At 44.0% G+C, this 20,957-nt stretch overlaps 2 protein-coding genes across 8 annotated transcripts; one reads left to right on the forward strand and one right to left on the reverse strand.

Annotated features, from left to right (window-relative positions):
• The first annotated feature begins 7,403 nt into the window (after positions 1 to 7,403).
• LOC119326499 lies at positions 7,404 to 10,653 on the forward strand. 2 transcript variants are annotated; one of them, XM_037600134.1, is made up of 3 exons: positions 7,404 to 9,033; positions 9,116 to 9,335; positions 9,630 to 10,094. In XM_037600134.1, the coding sequence occupies exons 1-3, from the start codon at positions 7,543 to 7,545 to the stop codon at positions 9,671 to 9,673; spliced, it is 1,755 nt and encodes a 584-aa protein (XP_037456031.1). In that variant the 5' UTR covers positions 7,404 to 7,542; the 3' UTR covers positions 9,674 to 10,094. The 2 variants fall into 2 exon arrangements, with proteins under 2 accessions (XP_037456031.1, XP_037456030.1); XM_037600133.1 differs by lacking the exon at positions 9,630 to 10,094 and adding an exon at positions 10,107 to 10,653 and having other exon boundaries at positions 7,409 to 9,033.
• Positions 10,654 to 12,535: 1,882 nt separating this feature from the next.
• Positions 12,536 to 14,889, reverse strand: LOC119324375. 6 transcript variants are annotated; one of them, XM_037598166.1, is made up of 4 exons: positions 14,521 to 14,885; positions 14,343 to 14,425; positions 13,726 to 13,837; positions 12,536 to 13,337 (listed from the first exon to the last, which is right to left on the reverse strand). In XM_037598166.1, exons 1-4 carry the CDS (start codon positions 14,527 to 14,529, stop codon positions 13,233 to 13,235), a joined length of 309 nt encoding a protein of 102 aa, XP_037454063.1. In that variant the 5' UTR covers positions 14,530 to 14,885; the 3' UTR covers positions 12,536 to 13,232. The 6 variants fall into 6 exon arrangements, 1 of the variants encoding a protein (XP_037454063.1); XR_005156908.1 differs by having other exon boundaries at positions 12,536 to 13,837; positions 14,324 to 14,425; positions 14,521 to 14,889; XR_005156907.1 differs by having other exon boundaries at positions 12,536 to 13,934; positions 14,324 to 14,425; positions 14,521 to 14,889.
• Between the last annotated feature and the right edge of the window lie 6,068 nt (positions 14,890 to 20,957).

Consider the following 20,957-nt stretch of genomic DNA (forward strand, 5'->3'; position numbering starts at 1 on the left):
ATGTTCTTAGTGCTTTATGCACTTGATGTTGTTGCCTATGCACTGTGATGATCAACTTCTTAATGCTTTATGCACTAGTTATGCCCAGTGTTTGGTACATGTGTAATGATCAACTTCTCATTCTTAATTCTTTGCGCTCACTGTGGTGTTTAATAAGTTGGGATTGTTGTTGATCTACTTTGGCATAGTTTTGTCATCGATGTCGCTGATGACAAAACCTACATATACTTTGGCATACATCTGAAGCAACATCTGCTTTGCATCCATCCACTCCATCTAGTTTGCATAGACAAAATAGCATGTTCATCTTGACCACAACAGTGCATAATCGTCTTCAGATACATCACACTGGGTTGTACCATTCGGTCAACAAGCACAAACTGATACAACTACAACACGAACAACATTACAACACATATTCCTACAAACAACAATGCTAAAAGAAGCATCATCTCATCTCTTGCTATCAGCTTCTTCTTCAAAACATGATTCTTTCTTGACAGCTCCATGTTTTCCTTCTTCAACTTGTGAATTTTGATCCAGCTCTGTTCTACCTCTGTGTGCAGGTCTACAAATGCCAAGGTAACACGCAAAGGAGGAGGAGGATCAACCCACACCACCCACTCACACTCCTGTGGTAACTGATTGCACATCACATTTACCAAAAATTAGATTTTTTCATAAAGAAGAACTAAAACATGCTCAAATTCAGAATCTCTTACGTCTAAAGGACACCCTAAAAACCAGCGGCCTGTGCTTGCCCCTCCCCAGGAAACACGGCGGGCTGGAACAAGGCCGTGACCAGGGCAACGATGCTTTGAACGATACTCCAATCCACAGTAGGTGTCATCGGGAAGATAGAACTCGGAGACGAGCTGCACAATCCCGACCCCATCAACCTAAACCAAATGGAAGGGAAGAAGGTCAAAATTTCCCCCAAATCTCATAAACCCTAGAAACCCTAGAACAAATTGGGGGTGGAGGAGCCGCACGAGCTCATGTTCACTTACCTCACCGGCCTCCTGCGAGTAGATGGACGAGCCCGAGCTCGCCGTGCTGCGCCGCTCCATCTTCCTCGTCGGGCCTCGCGTTGCCAGCTTCGCTCCTCTGTTTTCTTCAGTGCGAGCTCACTATGGAAGAAAGGGTACTAAGTGTAGCACCGACAGGGGCAAAAATGTCCTAAATCTAGTGCCGCTTACGGTCAAACGGCGCTGACTGGACGGAGCCGTGCCGGAAGGGCAAAAGTACAAGACAAGCAAACTGAGTTGGGCAAGACCGCGTGTTTTCGAAAAGTAGGGGCAATCCTGACGAGTGGTACCCAACTAAGGGTATAAAACCGATTATCCCTAAGAAATTATACCCGTGTCTGTTGAGCGTCATCAGAGTCTTTGCAGCAAAAAAATGTTAGAGAGGGTCAAAAGACAGCCACACTAGCATGTGGCCCAAATATATATGAGTGAACAAGGTGGTCTATGATGTTCAAAATTCCAATGCACAACTTTGACCGCGCGGGCCCACGGTTGGGCGCGTTGTCGAAGTCAAGAACCACATGGAAGTGGCCAAATATATGTAGGAATATTGGGTGTGATGTTTAAAACTTTAAATACACAACACACAACTTTGGTGGCACCTGCCTCACCAACCCGAAAGCACCCTTGGATATATCTACAATGACATGATGTCGTAGCTAGCTAGGGTGGTTGACCCACCACCTCCCACTTCGTGCCAGTGGGGCGGATGCACGTAATGATACTTTGGTCATAGCATGTCGCCATGACCTACCATAAGACGGACTAGTGAATCTATCATTTGGTCAACCGACAACTGTTGTTGTCGATAAACCGCTTGGTCCAATAGATTGAACCATCATAAAAATCGCACGAGAGGGACCACAAAACCAGCACCTCTTGCATGCGGCCCAAAATGATGTATGTTGGAAGGGGTGATGTGTATTTTCAGTATAGAATAATTTACAATTTAGATGTGGTGCCTACCTCTCGATACAGACAACAACCATTAAGGTGAGGTAGTTAAGGATGAGATACGCGGGGTACGGTGTAGGTCGAACCCAGCAATCCGAGCATGTGGGAGGGAATCCTAACAACGCATGAGCTCGAGCTTTGGTTGAACAACATGTGACAGTGATCGGCCCTAACACGAACTAGGAGGAATCCATTCATGGCCAACACATACCCCTGGTTATCGGTCAAAGGGATGATATATATACACTCGGGGAGCCCACAGATATGCATGTCATCACAAAAAACAACACAAGGGAGACGTGGTCGATCAGAAGATCCCATATACACTGCATGCGGCTCGAAAATATGTATGGGTACGGTGGTGTGTGATGTGTTTAAATCCCTAATGCACAACTTCGATGGGCACCAACTACATTACAAACTGAACACCGTACTGATTCGACACAAGGGGAGCCAAAGAATATTCTCAAGTATTAGCAGCTGAGTTGTCAATTCAACCACACCTGGAAACTTAGTATCTCCAGCAAAGTGTTTAGTAGCAAAGTAATATGATAGTAGTGATAACGGTAACAAAAGTAAAGACAGTAAAAGTAATGTTTTTGGTATTTTGTAGTCATTGTAACAGAAGCAACGGAAAAGTAAATAAGTGTAAACCAGTATATGGAAAACTCGTAGGCACCGGATTATGATGGATAATTATGCCGGATGTGGTTCGTCATGTAACAATTATAACATAGGGTGACACAGAACTAGCTCTAGTTCATCAATGTAATGTAGGCATGTATTCCGTATATAGTCATACGTGCTTATGGAAAAGAACTTGCATGACATCGTTTGTCCTACCCTCCCGTGGCAGTGGGGTCCTATTGGAAACTAAGGGATATTAAGGCCTCCTTTTAATAGAGAACCGGAACAAAGCATTAGCACATAGTGAATACATGAACTCCTCAAACTATGGTCATCACCGGGAGTGGTCCCGATTATTGTCACTTCGGGGTTGCCGGATCATAACACATAGTAGGTGACTATATACTTGCAAGATAGGATCTAGAACACACATATATTCATGAAAACATAATAGGTTCAGATCTGAAATCATGGCACTCGGGCCCTAGTGACAAGCATTAAGCATAGCAAAGTCATAGCAACATCAATCTCAGAACATAATGGATACTAGGGATCAAACCCTAACAAAACTAACTCGATTACATGATAAATCTCATCCAACCCATCACCGTCCAGCAAGCCTACGATGCAATTACTCACGCACGGCGGTGAGCATCATGAAATTGGTGATGGAGGATGGTTGATGATGACGACGGCGACGAATCCCCTTCTTCGGAGCCCCGAACGGACTCCAGATCAGCCCTCCCGAGAGAGACTAGGGCTTGGCGGTGGCTCCGTATCGTAAAACGCGATGATTTCTTCTCTCTGATTTTTTTCTCCTCGAAAGCCAATATATGGAGTTGGAGTTGGCGTCGGAGGGCCACCAGGGAGCCCACGATGTAGGGGGCGCGCCCAGGGGGGCGCCCCCACCCTCGTGAGAAGGGTGTAGGCCCCCTGGTCTTCATCTTTTGCGAGGATTTTCTTTATTTTTTCTAAGGTGTTCCGTGGATTTTCAGGACATTCCGAGAACTTTTATTTTCTGCACAAAAAACAACACCATGGTAATTCTGCTAAAAACAGCGCCAGTCCGGGTTAGTTCCATTCAAATCATACAAGTTAGAGTCCAAACAAGGGCAAAAGTGTTTGGAAAAGTAGATACGACGGAGATGTATCACGTACCCGACCCCAAGACTGGTTCAATCCGTACGATGTCGGTTTCCCAACTTCGAGGCGGCGGGGGGGAGGGGGTGTTGACCAACGCATGCGCTCAAACTTTATTTGGTCTAACACGGCACACATAGTAATAGGAAACCATCATGGTCAAACCTTTCTCGTTGTTGGGTCAAAGGGATAGATTGTGTGGGCCCCTCTCATTATCGGTAAAGGATAATATATATACCTCGGGGAGCCCACAGATATGTGCAACGTCTATAAACCGCACAAGGGAGACATGCTTGATCAGAACACCCTACCCACTATATCCTGCATGCGACCTAAAAAAGGTTTATATAATCGTCATGATAGTTCACCATAGAGTCAATCGTTCTTTAATTTTTCAGAGCAAAAAATAATCAATAAAAACATAGTCTACAAATTAGCAAAACAAGGATCCCAAGGTTTATATAATCGCCATGACATGTCACTATAGAGATATTTATCTCTGTATCTCTATAATGACCGTGTCATAGCATTTAAATGAAGCTTGAGATATGCAACTTCCCATCAAGTCACCCATCCTTGGACTACTGCAGCCCGAGCACGCTTAACTTCTGCATTCTATTCGACTAGGCTAGCGGATGGGAAGCCGCACCTTGCTGATAGGAATTGCCTCCTTGCCTTTAAGGCGTTTCACGCTGGTCACCCTATGGGACCTACTCCCTCCTATCACACACATTTGTGCTTTTAGAAACAATGTGCGATATTTACATGGCCAGTGTGTCGCCACCTAGCCTTCAATGAGCACTGACACTGGTAGCGGGAAAACGATGGGAGAAAAGGCAGGAAACCGATGAGAGGAGTGACGGGAAACAGTAGCCTGTTTGGATATATAACAACATTAATATAGAAAACTTAGTAGAGAAGGAAGCGTGAGCTAGCACAACGCATGCGCATAGTGCTTACCCATATACTTCATGTGCTGTCGAAAGGGCTGAAGATTGTCGTTCAATCTGGGAGCATCCAACGGTGCAGACGTACGATCCATGGGGTTTGGGTTCTGGCCAATCAGAACACACGACTCAGATCGCGCGCATAGTAGGGGGAGGGGGCAACGGCCATAATTTGGTAGGCACACGACTTTCGTGAGTGATCCGTGTGCTATTTGAAAACATTTCGTGAGAAGAATCTCGGTTTTTAAATCCCCGTAAATCCAAAACTCGCCAAAAAATCGTGAAACTTGGCATGGTGTCACGACATGGCACATATATGTCGACGACTTTTTTTTGTCCATTTTGGCGCAAGTTTTATTACAAGCCTCTTACAAACTGGAGCTTCTCTCAAAGAAGACTCGTGGTTCCGATAGGGAAACGTGTCCCCCTTGTGGGCGAAACGATAATCATTGCCTCTTTTCCCCTTGTATTTTCTTCTACGGGCAACATGGAACGACAGGATATCTGCGCTGAAATTTAAACTTATTCAGGGTTCGTTTGGCCTTTTTATACACTACTTGAGTTTCCTAGGCATTTAATGTCCATAATTAGAATCTGAACTACAAATACATGCTCTAGTTCACCAAAATGGCTAGAAAAATTATACATGCGTCCTTGGGTGCATGATAGAAAAGCGCAAAGTTATGACGATATCTAAGGCAATGATCATGAATATAGGCATCATGTCTGTGACAAGTAGACCGACTCCTGTCTGCATCTACTACTATTACTCCACACATCGACCGCTATCCAGCATGCATCTAGAGTATTAATTTCATAAGAACGGAGTAACACCTTAAGCAAGATGACATGATGTAGAGGAATAAACTCAAGTAATATGATATAAACCCCATCTTTTTATCCTTAGTGGCAACAATTCAATACGTGCCTCGCTACCCCTACTATGTCACTGGGTGAGGACACCGCAAGATTGAACCCAAAACTAAGCACCTCTCCCATTGCAAGAAAAACCAATCTAGTTGACCAAACCAAACCAATAATTCGAAGAGAAATACAAAGATATATCAAATCATGCATATAAGAATTCAAAAAAGACTCCAATAATATTCATAGATAATCTGATCATAAATCCACAATTCATCAGATCTCAACAAGCACACCGCAAAAGAAGATTACATCGAATAGATCTCCACGAACAAAGCGGAGAACATGGTATTAAAGATCAAAGAGAGAGAAGAAGCCATCTAGCTACTAGCTATGGACCCGTAGGTCTGTGGTAAACTACTCACACATCATCGAGAGGGCAATAGGGTTGATGTAGAAGCCCTCCGTGATCAAATCCCCCTCTGGCAGATCGCTGGAAAAGGTCCCAAGATGTGATCTCACAAGAACAGAAGCTTGCGGCGGCGGAAAAGTATTTTTGTGGAGGCTTCTGGTGGTTTGGGAATATTTTAGGATTTATAGAGCTGAGACGGAGGTCGGTGGACTCCCGAGGGACCCACAAGCCAGGGGACGCCCCAGCGCCCCCCTGGCTTGTGATGCCCTCGGGACTCTTCTGGCCCCCTTCCCAAGTTTGATAGGTGTCTTTTGGTCCAAGAAAAATTATCGCGGAAGTTTTATTCCGTTTCAATATTCCTTTCTAAAAAAGTCAAAAACAAGGAAAAAACAACTGACACTGGGCACTAGGTTAATAGGTTAGTCCTAAAAAATGATATAAAATAGTACAGTAATGCATATAAAACATTCAAGATAGATATATAGCATGAACAATAAAAAATTATAGATATATTGGAGACGTATCAAACCCAGGTGCCATAAATAACATATTGATCTTACTACCACTTCACCACTATAACTTCGCTGTAATCTATCCCAAAACTGTTTTATTTGAAAGATGTTTCAGTCCCAGTACAAATCTTTTTTAAAAAGGAAACATAAATTTGAACAAGAATTCATAAATTCTAAAAAAGTTCATCAATTTTAAATAAAATATCATGGTTTTTCAAAGAAATGTTCGCAAAAACAAAAAATATAAGTTCATTAATTTTAAAAAAGTTCACCAGATTTTTACAAAAAACAAAGATTTGAAAAAAGCTCATCGATTTTGATAAAAAGAAGTTCATGAATTTGAGAAAAGTTCACCGAGTTTTGAAAAAGCTCACAGAGTTGAAAAAAGTTCATCGATTTTGATAAATAAAAGTTCACGAATTTGTAAAAATTTCAGTGCTTCTGCTAAAAAATTACAAATTTTAAAATTTTTCATCGACTATAAAAATATTCACAGATTTTCATAAAAAATTCATCAATTTTGAAAAAAAATCATTGGACTCTGAAAAAAAATGTTGATCGATTCTGATAAGAAAAGTTCACGCATCTTGAAAAAATAAAGAAAACGGAAAAAAGAGAAAGAAAATTAAAAAAAGGAGAAAGAAGAAAAAGAATGAAACAAATCACGTGAGGTAGGTGGACTAGTTGGCTATTAGGTTAACAATGAACTAGAGGTCGAGGAGTCGAATCCCGTCAAGGCGTAGGTTTTTATAAGAACAGAAAACAGAATGGTAAACGGGCCGGTCCAACACGGATTAGGATTTGGTTGTTTGCGCTGATGCCTTTAACCGGCGCAGCGGTCGCCGAATTTGGGATTTGGCTGTTTGGAGACGTATTTGGACCCAACCAAACCCAGGGGCGGTTCGGGGAAAGAGAGATAAACGAGGACTACTCCTCCAGTCCTGCTCAAGATAAACGAGGTAAGATACTCTTCCTCTTATCCCCTTGCCTCGCGCCGCCGCCACCGGACCAATCCACAGCCAATCCAATCCCCCTCTGTCTCTTTTTGGCCGCCGGCGATGGCGCTGGTGCCCAACCCCAGCGTTCCGGGTATCCGGATCTGCCGGCCGAAAATCATATCTGACTACCCCTTGCCCGACGAAGAATCCAATTCCAGATCTTATCTGCTGAAGAAGATCGGCTCCTTCTACCGCAAGGCGCGGAGGCGGCTCGACAGCCGCCGCCGCCGCGTGCAGGCGCACGGCCTCTGCGTCGGCCTCCTCGACCCGGTCTCCAACATCGTCATCAACAGTATCACCGACTCCTGCAAAGGTGAGCGCAAACGCGAGGGCGAGGTTGTGCTACAGGAGGACCTGCGGCGCCGTTCGCTTGACGGCCTGGTGGTCTTCCTCACCCGCATGTTCCCCAACCTCGCGGAGGGCCTGGCCGTGCGCTACCTGCGCGTCGCCAAGGCCGACGTCCTCATCGCTGCCTGCGTCATCGTGTCGGACCACGGCATCAAGGGATTCGGCAACTCCGACGCCGAGCCTGCCCTCATCAACATGGCCCTCAAGTGCGCCGGGCTGGCCGCTAGGCACCCTGACCCCAAGCGCCTAGTCTACGCCTGGCAAAAGATCTGCAATTGCATAGAAGACGCCCTGGGCCTGCTTGAGATGATCCAGGAACCAAGCCGCATCCCGCAGGTCATCAGGCAGCTCGCCTTTATGGTTACCGAGGGACCGCCGGCCAGTGAATTAGCTGTGCGGCATGCGTGGATGCTCGCAGAAGCTTCTGTTCGCCGCCGTCCCCGAAGCTTGCAACAACCGCACACTCACTTGTGCAGCCGGACGCTCCAGGACACAATCCACGGGTACTATCTCGAGGCCCTCGCTCGGCTGCCAGCAGGCTCTTGCTTCCACCGCAGCCTGATCAAGGCTGGCCACTGCTACGGCCCCCTTGACCCCGTCTCCAACATCATCATCAACACCATCTGGTACCACACCGCGTTCCCACCTTCCATGAAACTCGAGCTGAATGCGATTGGCACGCGGAGCCTCCACCGAGTGGCAAACCGCTCCTTGTACGGTCTGGCCTCCTTCCTATGCACGCGTTACCATGGCATTAATTTCCATCAAGCTGTGTGCCTCCTGCTCCAGGCAGATGGCAACCTGGCGCGCGCTGATCCCTTCCTTGATCCTGATTCCCACCTTCCCTATGGTCAAGTTCAATGCCACCCGGACACCGGTCCCAAAGAAGCCTTCCTGGCAGCTGCCACCGCAGCCTGTCACCCCAACCCAGACGCTCAAGTAAAGTTTCTCACTTCGTGTAAGGAGGCGCTGGAGACTGCCTTGTCTTTGCTGCGTCGGGACTCTCACAAGCTCTCCACTCAAGATGTTCAGCAGCTTGCCAGGTTGCTATCTCCGGAATCGCCCTATGATCATGACTCTGAGATGGCACTTCCTCCACTCCCCCTCAAATCTTACCCCCTTGTGGACCTAGCGGATCTGTATACAGTAGTCTCCAAGGGGGTCAATATTTTGTTGAATAAATATGAACAGATGCCAAATGGGGTAGGTTTGCTCTGCTTATTGTTGTTTATTGCTAACATTTCTCATCCACGGGCCTATGCTCACCAAATGTGTCGACTTACAGGATCCCAGGTACGAGCTTCATACGATTTGTGGTGTGAATGAGCGGGTTGGCGGTCCTGCTCAATGGCCTCCTCATGACCGTGGCCGCTTTCACGTCAACTTCCTGGCTACTCCCAAAAGCCCCTGTGGTGGAAAACCAACTTTGTTTTTTGCTGAAATTCAAAGCGATGGCACATATGATTCCTTCTGTTGCCCTGTGGCTCTGCCTCTGCCATGTGCTGGTACGCTGTATATAACCAACCCTATGCAAATATTTTTCAAGTATCTTATGTACTCCCTCCGTTCCTAAATATAAGTCTTTTTAAAGATATTAGTATGGAATACATACGGATGTATATAGACATACCTTGGAGTGTAGATTCACTCATTTTGCTCTGTATGTAGTCCATAGTAGAATCTCTAAAAAGACTTATATTTAGGAACGGAGGGAGTAGTCAGTATATTTTGCTGTATATGCCAACGTTTTTCACATGTCTTATCTAGTCAGTATATCTTGGTGTATATGCTATATACAGAGTCTGAACCATCATGGTGCATCTTTACCACAACATACCACTAGATTGTGTTTTGTTACTCCGCCAGCCTGAACCCTCGTATCTGGAGTGAAAAATAAAATTGTTGAAGAAAAGGAAGTGATGAAAAAGGAAACAAAAGTCGAATGCATATACTTGAATATCTCCATGTTGATATGTTAATGAAGTCGAACATTTCGATCAAGCAGCCTGCTATAGTGATCAGCATGTAGCTTGATGATCCCTTCACCATCGTGCTCATTTCCCAGGCAAGAAACTAATAATGGTTTACAATCAACTAGGACGGTCATCCATTCACCCTTTATTTACACATTACACATGGTTTATGTCAGCATTCTATGGCTCCATGCATTATGGAACTTATAAGCCGCAGGACATTTCATTTTTGATGTGTTTTTACGCGCACACAGTTTTATGCATTAACATTCAATACATATTAATTACCTCATGTGTTGGCAGCACAAATTCGGTGTGTTTACTGCGAAGCCATGGGGACTAGAATTGTGCATCCAGTTGCGATAAACTTCCGTGGCCGTGATTCGGCGTTTGAGATGCTGGCCCGCGAAAAAGACCCCTGTCAGCGCGAGGAAGCAACCTTGAGAATCATCAGCCATAGACGTCTCATGGCGGAGAATGTTCATTGCAAGGAGAAAGAAGATATCCTCTACGATGGGGTGGATGGGCACAGGAATAAGTTTGATAATGTGAGTTCCTTGAAGGTGGAAGAAGCTATGTTATTGGCACCACTTTGTCGCTATCTGTAAGGTGTTGTGGCATTGGAAAATACTGTGCCAATGCAAGACAAGTTAAAGTTTGTGTTGTCCTAGGAGTTGGGATGGTGCTCATGAAATTTAACAAGTGGTTAACTCGTACTGTTAGAATATATCCAATGATGTGTGTTAGTAACGGCATTTGAATGTGCCAGCTGATTGTGTAATTGCAGTTTATACGCTCTAAACTAATTTGGAACTGCTTTGGTTAGCAATCATGCATCTTTGTTGTCAAATTTGGTTGTGCTGCTTTGAGATGTACTAAGCCTGAAGAAAATTGGTTTGCGGCCGAATCTAGCTGGGTAAGAAAAATCTTTTCATGGGCTGGGCTGTATATTGCAGGCAAGCTGTAAATATATAGGGTCTTCTATTCTTCTTCCTGGGTGAAAGGATTTTTATTCCTTGCCCTATATCCCTCCAGCCGATGCGCTAAACACAAACTTACAGCCAACGAAGTCTACCATTAAGGCCTCGGGATCCCTGCCTATTCCCCGGGCGGAGAAACCACGGGCCGTGGTGATGACTGCAAGGCTTTCGTTCAGTGCTCGACTGCAAGGCTTTCGTTCAGTGCTCTGGCCTCCTCTGTCCGTCGATTGCGACGCCCCTGCGCTCCTCCCTCGAACGCTCCGCCCCTCTGGTTACGGCGATGGGACCAGGGTCGTCATACTCCTCCCCGGATCTCGCCTCTGCCTCCAAGATTCTCATACCTTCCGGTGACGACGACCAGGAGATCATCCTCCTCTTCCACCCGCCATTTTTGCTTCTCCACGATGATGCCTTCCATGCTGCACACACTGACGAACGCATGTACAGATTCAAGAATAATTCACACCTGGATGGCATGTTTCTGTATTGCATGATTCTTTCATTCAAGACATGTTTTTGTTAATTCATGATTATGTTAAATTCATTTCACTGCGGGAATACATGTTTCAATTAATTCATGATTTTGTTAATTTTAATACATGTACAGATTAATAATCCACCAATATTCACATTTTAGATTGCATGATTCTTTCATTCACAATACACTTCAAGAATGGAGCGTCATCCTGTTATTACTTCCATGTTTCTGTTAATTTCATCTCATTGCGGGAAATACATGTTTCCGTTGATTATGTTAGCTGAAAGGCGGTGCTTTAGTGTTTCTGCTGGGTTTTTCCTTTGATGTTTGGCTGCACTTTTGTGTCATTGTGATGTTTCGTCTTACAGAAAGTGGCACACACTCTGACAGTCGGCTGCATTGTTTCGAGAAGAACAAAACGGAAGCTGAAGTTTTCATCGTGTTGTATAAACTGAAGCTGACACAAAGCTGAAGCTGAAATTTTCAATGGTAGTTTTTCTCTAGTGCGCAGAGAACTGAAATATGAAGGGGGAACTGCCCTGACTCTGTTTTCATTAGTTCACAAAGAACTGCCCTTACTCTGTTTTCTTCAGTGTACATAAGTGCATTTAGTAGAGTTACCAAGTTGATTACTCATTTTACCGTAGCATGATTACCGAGTCTTCTTTTTCAGATGGTGGTCCATCTTATATTTACCTACTTTTGTGCCATTATTGACTGGAGTTTTGGAGCTCTTATACTGGTCAGCATGTAGCAGTCGTCCGACACATGAAATTTGAATAGTGCCAAAGCCCAACTCATGTGCTCTTGAGAGATACTCATGCCTTCTTTGTTTGTTTAAATTTTTCTATTCTTGACCATGCAAAGAGTGTATGTCCTACTATTTTACAATTGATAATTGGTCCCATGTGTTTCTTGGTTATCTGAAATTATGATGCGGCAGGAATCTGAATTGCAGTACTTGTTGATGTATTCTTGACTGCAGAAGAAACTTCGTCATGTATTTTTTACCAATATCTATTTTTTACTGCAGAAAAAACTTTGTCACGTACTCTGACCAATATCTTTATTTTACTGCAGGAAAAACTTTGTCATGTACTGTACATCGAGTTGCGCCACTTGACGCCGATGCAGAGCACTTGATGGCAATGCATTTAAACCTACTAGTAAGTTTGCACGTGCAATGCACGTCTCAGCCAATGCTAATTTCAACAAATAGTCCTACTATGGATGACACCCGCGTAAGTAAAACATGACAAACAAGCATTCAAAGATACAAAGAAATACACTTAAAGAGCTTGAAGATGAACATAACCACTATAAACGGTTCGCTATCATCATGTAAGTTGAGGAAAATTCAAAGAACACAACGACACATCAATTTCTATCTGCACAGCTCCTCTTTGAATTGGACTTTCATCTTTCCTGCTATCTTTCTCACAACATGCTTGGCTTCAGAAAAAACGCCTAAAGTAGCCTCCAGAAAGAGCTAAACTAAAGAAGTTTTGCACATGATAAAGGTAAGAAACAAGAAAAACCAAGGCTATCCCTCGCGCCAAGCAGCCCTGAAGGCCTTAACCTTGTCCCTAATCAGGGAGAAAACCACATTAGCCGATGCCTCTTTTGCTTTAAAGGTTCACCTGTAGCGTTCTTTCCACAGATTCCAAACTGTGCCTAGGGCCCAATCCAGCGGCCTCCTTTTATTGACAACCGACACCATTGCAAATACCTTGGCCCACCACAACATAACTGAGTTCTCAATTAAACCTGCAGGCGCAATGGAAGGGGTCACCAGGGACAGCAACTGGCAGATTTGACTCGCAAAAGCACAACTTAAATGAGCCACAGATTCAGGCATCAGGTTGCACATCTTGCACATCGGCGAGTGGGGACTTCCCCGGATCGCAAGCTGGTCAGCAATCCAGATTTTGTTCTGCACTTTGTACTTCCAGACTCTCTCAAGGCCTGGCTTCAGAATTCTCCCAATGAGCTAACTCCATATGCAGAAGCAGTCGAATACATCAGCAAAAGAAATCCAATAAATCTTATCTCTTCATCAGTTGACACATGGAAGGACTGTACAAATATTGATAGAACTTTATGTCAAAGTGCTGCAACATACAACTTATTTTCTGTATTTAAAATCATGCTTATATGAAAATATCAAAATGGGAGCTGAGCCAGTATGTATATGGCTACGACTCAATCATTTCTGAACTTCTAATCCTCTATGTACATACCATTGGTTGTAAATGAAATATATAGCAAATTTCCTACATGCACAACCAAAGGAATATAATTCCATGATTCTTTTTGCAAGTATACCAATCCGTTATCTCTGTACCTGAAGTACATATTCAGTCAGACGGCAAGTGAACATAACTATATTAAACTGTTCATATGTCAAGTTTTGACAACATGTAAAGGAATGAAATTTCATCGGCAAAACAAAGGGTCACAACACCTCACTGTGCGGAAGCCGGTTGGGGATTTCGATCACAACATCGTGTAACTTATGCTCAGCGTTTTCGGTGGCCTGTGGTGAGGCGTAGGTGCTCAGAATGGCTGAGATGGCCCTGAAGTAGCAACGAAAGAAGCTGAGTTAGTTCAGAGTATGTGTCATCTCCAGGCTATCCCGAACTTCCATCACGAGCTACAGCCAGACTTGCACAACTGCAAAAAAAAAATTAGTCGAATGGATGATCAGACGTAGGACCATTGAGCCAAGAGAAGCACCGATTACAGAGCAAGTATTATGGCTTTCAAAATTTGCAACTTGTGATTGAACAAGTGCCCTTTATAATGGAATTCGACAGTAAAGGAGCAGGCTGATAAAAAAAATTCTAGGATGGACGAACACATTCAGGATAATAAAAAGACATGGAAAAGCTGAAATTGTTCGAGGCACGCCACAAGAGGTGGAAATCTGACACTACAAAATGTACATTGTGGGGCAACACATCTCCGCTTAAATTCTGCAAGTACTCTGCAACCAATCGGAGCAACAACGGGGCGCATATCATGAAAATAGCGAGCCAGGGATGGGATGGAGGCAAAGATACATGCTCGGTATGGACAAACCGGTGAAGCTCCTCCCTAGGAAGCACTGCCGGATGCATGATTCTCGTCGCCGCCGCACGGAGAGATGCACCATCATCGCTGGCCTGGAAAGGACAAAGGTGGGGAATGAACCAGTCACCGCCGTACACTCGCTTGAGAAATCAGGCTGGGTTTGATGCATCGAGCTACAAGTACCTACCTTGCCCATCAGAAACGGTTAGGGTTCCTGGCTCGCTTGCCCACCTGCCGGCCCGCCACCGCCGCCGCCGCCGGAGGCGCGCTAGCGAAGGAGCAAGGGCCGCCGGGAAGGACCACCGCTTGGCATGAGGACAGTAGAGACGATGGGGACGACTACCACGCCCCAGTCAGCTGCACCCATGACGGAAGATGACCTCTCATGGGCTGTCGTGATGGAAGACGACCTTGCCGGATCCCGTGGAGCAGCGCCTGCGGGAGGCGGCAAAGGGCCGGCGGGGCGGTTCCCGGGGCGACGTGCGCGGCCACCGGCGACGAAGGGCGCGACCGCGGGAGGCGGCAAAAGGCCGGCGGGGAGGCTCCCGAGGCGACGGCCGCGGCGACCGCCGGCGGCTGCGGGAGGCGGCTCCGGGCGCGGCGACCGGCGGTGGCTATGGGAGGCGGCTCCGGGCGCGGCGGGCGGCTCCGGGCGCGGCGGGCGGCTCCTGCGACTAACGGCAGCGCGAGGCTGCGAGAGGAACGACGGGGCGGCGAACGGCACGGGACGAGGAGGATGGGGAGAGAGAGGTCGAGGAGGGGGCGAGGGACGTGCGGGGAGGAGGAGGCGAGAGGGGTTGTGCGGGGAGGAGGGGAGAGGTCGTGCGGTCGTGCGCGGGCAGCGTTTTTTTTAACGGTGGGGCAGATTAGCGATCGATGGATTTGGCTTAACGTGTGGTTTGTCTGTGTTAAACATTGGAGGATTAAGGACCACTAGTAAGCTTGCACGTGCCACGCACGTCAACACTAACACACATTATATTATTAAACATCTGTAGTTCTAAAATAATGCAATAATGTGCTATTCGTGCAAATGATGAATGAAAACGTGATTTGTGTAGTGTGCAAGGATTGCATCTAAGATGGTAAGTACAATATTTTGCAAAATATTCCTGGAATAACAAGTTAATTATTTCAAGTGCATGATTTCGCCATTTACACAAAACGAAGTGATGATTTGGATAGTTTACACGAACTGTACCAAAAAACATTCCCACAACAACGTGTGGGGATTCATCTAGTTTAACTAAAATCAACAACCATTTTTTTAAATCAGAAAGGTGCTTCGTCTCTGCACTTGAAAACCTTCATAGCATATGAGATTTAGATAGATACACAAAATGTGTGTGCTCATGTCCTTGCATGTTGGAAACAAGCATCGACAACATTTACACTCTTGTAGAGGAAATAGTGTTTGGGCAATCAACAACCGGTCACATGATCTCCTCTACTTTGGATCCAAAAAGAAAAGGAAGATTGAATGGAACTGAAACTCACAAATAGGTAGACATGCTTTCAATCTGTTGGCTAGAATTTGACAAATGCACTTGTCAGGAGTACTCTATCAATTATCTCTCATCTTCTCAAGATTAAGCACTTAAGCTGAGGCGAAGAAACGAAGCAAGACGATGCCATTTTTGAGCATGCTCTTGGTTGTCACCAATGAACCTACAACATCCATCACACCCATTATAAAGATGATGACACACAAACACATGCACAAGTATTATTGTGAAACCTGACCAACTTTGAAAGCATGATCCTCTGTCCCCACTTTATACTGATTCTCACCTTTTCACCATTCTTTTAATACACAGTGAGACAAAACTTACATGCGTGTGAGAAAAAAACACTTTATAATGTGACCATCCACATTGTCATCTTTGGTTAGAACTTAAGGTCCTTTGAGTATCACGTCCAGCTTGCCCATAGAAAAAGCTATCTTAAAAATCTCCAAAAGCTGTCCAAAAGAAAAGGAATGATCTCACAAAACAAATGAAACATTGGTGTTAATTTTTTAGAAGGATACATGCATCTTATCGATGCCAATTTGAAAAACTGATTTACAAAAGTACCTTTCATGTGTACAAAACGCTGAAGAATTTGAACATGAGCAGCCTGATACAGTACAGTAAGAAAAGCGAGCACTAACAATTCACAAAAGTATACTTTCCTATACACACTCTGTTGCGGGTTAATAAAAAACAGAATATACTCAGCTGTTGGATCGATCTTCAAATTACCTTCAAATGGTTACAACCTAAAGAAGCTAGAACAACTAATCTAGTACTGCTATTGTGTAAAAAATTTAACCATCACAAGCTAGAACAACCCATCTAGCTTAAGAAACCTACACAACTAATAATTTCATACGCTCATAGTAATCATCCATAGCCAGTAATTCTTCCTTTGCGTACCTGCATTACCACTGAAGTAAACTGTAGCTAATAGTTAGAAAGTTAGACCAAATTAGGAATCACCATTACAAAGTATATATAACCGATTATTGGCACTGGAACATTCATCAGGTGGAACCTAAAGAAGCACCACCATAGAAATTTCTAATAGCAAGGAATATTTCCATTCTTGGTCAGTGAATCACATACGGATGGCATCAAACCAATTTAAAAGTGTAAATAGGTATACCTAAAGCATTCTTTTGTTTGCCAGCACCAATGCTTCCTCAAAGCGCCTGCTGACTGCTGTCCCTCAAATATCAAATGATTGGTTTGCTGCCTGTTGGAGCAGCAATTTCTGCAAAATCGACAGCACCAGATGCAAACACTCCATTAGCCTTTAAATCCAAATTAAAAAAAAATAATGAATCAATCCAGCAAAGCAAGGTAGGACAAGCCAAGACGTACAAGGTTCACGGCAAGTTGTGCGCCCGGAATCCATCCAGCTGCCTGAGTGCTTGCTTATGTAGCCGGCCAGAAGGTTCAGACCAACGTCTACGTGGTAAAATCAATCAGCAGCTTGCTTAGCTTGTAGTTGTACGTACGTGTGCTGCTCTGGGGAAGATCCAAGCCAAGTTCCTCACATCTAACATACCCAGGCATATGGAGACACCATGCCGGGATGCAGACACCATGGTCGCCCACGTGATGCCGTCCTTGAAGGGAATTTTCCGTCGAACACCTAGCGTAGGCGAGCAGCGGCGGGTAGGCTAGCTGCGGGCGTAGGCGAGCAGTAGCGTAGCAGCTGCGAGTAAAAAAACATTTAGGCTACATCTGGAGCTATCTATGTATGTCCAAATTTTCATCCAGCAACGGTAAGTACAAAGATGCACAGAATATGAATCGACTGTACTCCCTCCATCCCATAATATAAGATCTTATTACACCCAATTTGTGAGCAAAATGAATGTAATAAGATGTTATATTATGGGGCGGAGGGAGTACTTTCATTTGGACGCTGATATAACTGTCAAATACTTTGAAAAAATTTGGAATAGAGGGAACCCTCAAGTCCAGAATTCAGCAAGAACTGCACAATGTTCACAAATGTACGTTAGTTCTGGATCACTCTTCAATAAAGCCTGCTCCTTGACTGATTTATGTGCACATAGCCACCTAGTGCAACACACAGAATAGACAGCTTCCTTAAATCAGAGAGATAAAAGATCTACTTGAAGAAGAAAATATAGGTACTCCCTCCGTAAAGAAATATAAGAGTGTTTACACTACTTGAGTGATCTAAACGCTCTTACATTTGTTTTCGGAGGAAGTACAATTTAGACTCTTTGTAGATCCCTCTTTCCTCATGATGGCGTGTAGATTTCTTCCACGGACTCTCGGTAAACTCTCCATTTCATGTGATTCAGATTGAAGGGGAACCTATCAAACATTTGCTTAGAAGCTGAAATCAGTATGCACTTCCATTTAATTCTAAAAGAACCGGTAACTATAAGCTGTAATTGTGTGGTGGCATCTAGGGTGAGCGTGTAAAATAAAATAATATAATAATATACCTTTTGGACACTGTCAATTCAAAGTGCAGAACAACAAAGTGAGTAGAAATCTGTGGAATTGATGGCAATATATTCAATGAAAGTACAGTTTCAATATGAAAAGACATCTGGGCACTTTGAAGATTGTTCAGTTTATGAAACCGCAACAAGATATATCATGGCAAAAAATTTTATATTGTCAGAGAGGATAACAGCCATGCATCTTTGAAGAAAGTTCACAATCAAGAGGTCCCAAAACTTCCTTCAACACTCTCTTTCTAGTTGCAGACAAAAGTACACTTGAGTGATGATCCAGGAGTAGGGGCACTGTAGCTAGCAGTGCCACCCACTGCCAGTTTCAGGAGTTCTTATTTTCTTGGATGATATCCACTGTAATCTTGCACGTGAAAATTCACGTGTATAAAAAAGATAGTCCAATAGTAGCAGTCAAAAATACTGCAAACGAACTTATACGTGAATTAAGTTTCAGAAAGGCTATTATTTACAACATCTGTTTTTCAATGTACCTAAGCATGTCTCTGTACAAAAGTTTAAAAAAATGGTCATTCTTATTGTTCTGAGCTACTGCTGGCCATACTTCAAAATAAGGTATGCCACATATACATGTGTTCATAACTTTCCTTCAAAATCTCATTAATGAATAAGTGTATCAGAAGAGAACATAACACTCCTTTGGTTAAATCAACGCATCCAGAACACATATATGCTAGCAGAAAAAATTGCAGATTGTCATAACCTTGATCTCATATGAAGAAACATCAGTAGAAAACGAATAAAATCTTAAATGGCTTGTACATTAGGAGAAGGCAAATAGATATGCCGTGTCCAACTGTCCAGAAGAACGAACATGGTCATCAGGGGAAAAGAAGAAATATACAACACTGGTTCGCTGTTTCCTAATCAAACATATGGTTGGCTTATCTGGATAATCCAAATTGGTGTTGCTTGCCAGTAAAATTCGGGACCGGGATACGCTGCATAAATGTGATCGATCTTGTGCCTCATTTGCATAAAAGGGTAAGAAAATCATTTAAAGCACAAATCCTAGTAACCTATGGGTTATAACAATTAACCCATAGTAAAGAAAATATGTAGACGCATTATCAACGGCTACAACCAGAACTAAACGATCATTACATTTAAAGGGTCGAGGTCATACTGTTTTTGAAAGTTCAGTGCCCAAGTCCACAATGCGAAGACATAGAGGATTTACTTCAGTTTGTAGCAGAAGCCCAATAACTTAGAATCGTCAGCCTGCATATATCAAAAATAAAGCTAGGGAAATACTTTTGTGATTTGAAAAACTGATATCATATAGAAGAAACAACAGAAGTTGAACCAAATCATTGGTTTGGTTAAGAAATCAGCAAACACATAACACTGGCATTGGTTCGCCATGAACCGTGGTATTGAAAGAGGTACTATTCTTCTTCCTTTTACCTTTTCCTTTCTAGAATAAATAATCTTGGTCTAGACATTTTTTTACATAACCATAGCAATAGGAAATTATAGAAACTGAATCATGTAGGAAAGTTGCATATTCTTTGAATATCATGCAACGTTTTCCTCACCAGAGAAGAGGTGAAGAAGCTGTGGCCAACCAGAGTGCCCATGGCGGCTCTCTGGGAAATTCGTACAGGCACACAACGTAAGAAGCATAGTAATAGGATAGGAGTGGCCGATAATTAAATATGACCACTATCATGTGCATTGGCAGGATCAAAATATGATTTCAGTCAATCCTATCCATTTGTTTCCATTATTTCTGAAGCGGTCAATAAAGCTCAAGCCCTTAATGCGAAAACAATGTAAGATCTGTTTATGCACTTCTTTATCCTTTAAGAGAACACTTTTAGTGTGTTCTGTTGCTTCGCAACGGTAAGCAACAGTAATTGAACTCAGCAATAAGGAGGTAAAAAGATTATCTTCTCGATGAGGCCAAGCCATAGCAGAATGAATAAGATGTCCAAAACCCAACAAATCGTAAACGAATTTAAAGAACTCATAAGTGAACCACGGAGATATAAATGGGATATGTAATCACCTTGAACTGTAAAAGATCTTACTGGATTTGGAGAGTAAAAGGAACTTACAAATGATTGGCTACAATCAAGCATTGGTGGGGGAGCAACAGTCTCTGGGTTCCCCATAGATAAAAGCGGCTTTACATGTGTTGATCATTGTCATTGTCTGAAAAAAAAAGGTGTTACTGTTAGCATGAAGATATAATCGCATCAATTCACCTCACTGTAAATGGGGCTTGGGCGACGTGAACATCATCAGAGAATAGAGCCACTAATAAAGCAAAAGACCTACCAGAAGTTCTAGTTTACAGAGATAATCTTCTCTTCATCTTTTGAGAAAACACAAATGACGAGTTTAGGCATTGGTAAGAAGCATAGTAATAGGATAGGAGTGGCCGATATATTGCGCATCTTCTACCACATAGTTGCTCAATCCCTTTGGTGGAAAGTGTAAAAGAAACTTACTTGCATTAGGCCGTCGGGAAGCAGAAGAGGAACGGCGGGCGGCGGGGCAGACGCCAAGCTGGGCGGTCGGGCGCCTTCGGCGGCGGGCTAAGGGCGCGGCGGCTCCCGCGGGGCGAACGCCAAGCTGGGCGGTCGGGCGGCTTCGGCGGCGGGCTAAGGGCGCGG

Source organism: Triticum dicoccoides, chromosome 6B (genome assembly GCF_002162155.2).
Source record: "Triticum dicoccoides isolate Atlit2015 ecotype Zavitan chromosome 6B, WEW_v2.0, whole genome shotgun sequence".
In the NCBI taxonomy this organism is placed as follows: domain Eukaryota; kingdom Viridiplantae; phylum Streptophyta; class Magnoliopsida; order Poales; family Poaceae; genus Triticum; species Triticum dicoccoides.

Excerpts from the sequence above, each read along its gene's own strand:
- LOC119326499 (XM_037600133.1), top strand. The coding sequence starts at position 7,543 with ATGGCGCTGGTGCCCAACCCCAGCGTTCCGGGTATCCGGATCTGCCGG. Across the intron at positions 9,034-9,115 it reads ATGAACAGATGCCAAATGGG|GATCCCAGGTACGAGCTTCA; the intron begins GTAGGTTTGCTC and ends GTCGACTTACAG. Across the intron at positions 9,336-10,106 it reads TCTGCCTCTGCCATGTGCTG|CACAAATTCGGTGTGTTTAC; the intron begins GTACGCTGTATA and ends ATGTGTTGGCAG.
- LOC119324375 (XM_037598166.1), bottom strand. Across the intron at positions 13,838-14,342 it reads CCTAGGGAGGAGCTTCACCG|GGCCATCTCAGCCATTCTGA; the intron begins GTTTGTCCATAC and ends TTGCTACTTCAG. Across the intron at positions 13,338-13,725 it reads ACCGGCTTCCGCACAGTGAG|TCCTTCCATGTGTCAACTGA; the intron begins GTGTTGTGACCC and ends ATATTTGTACAG.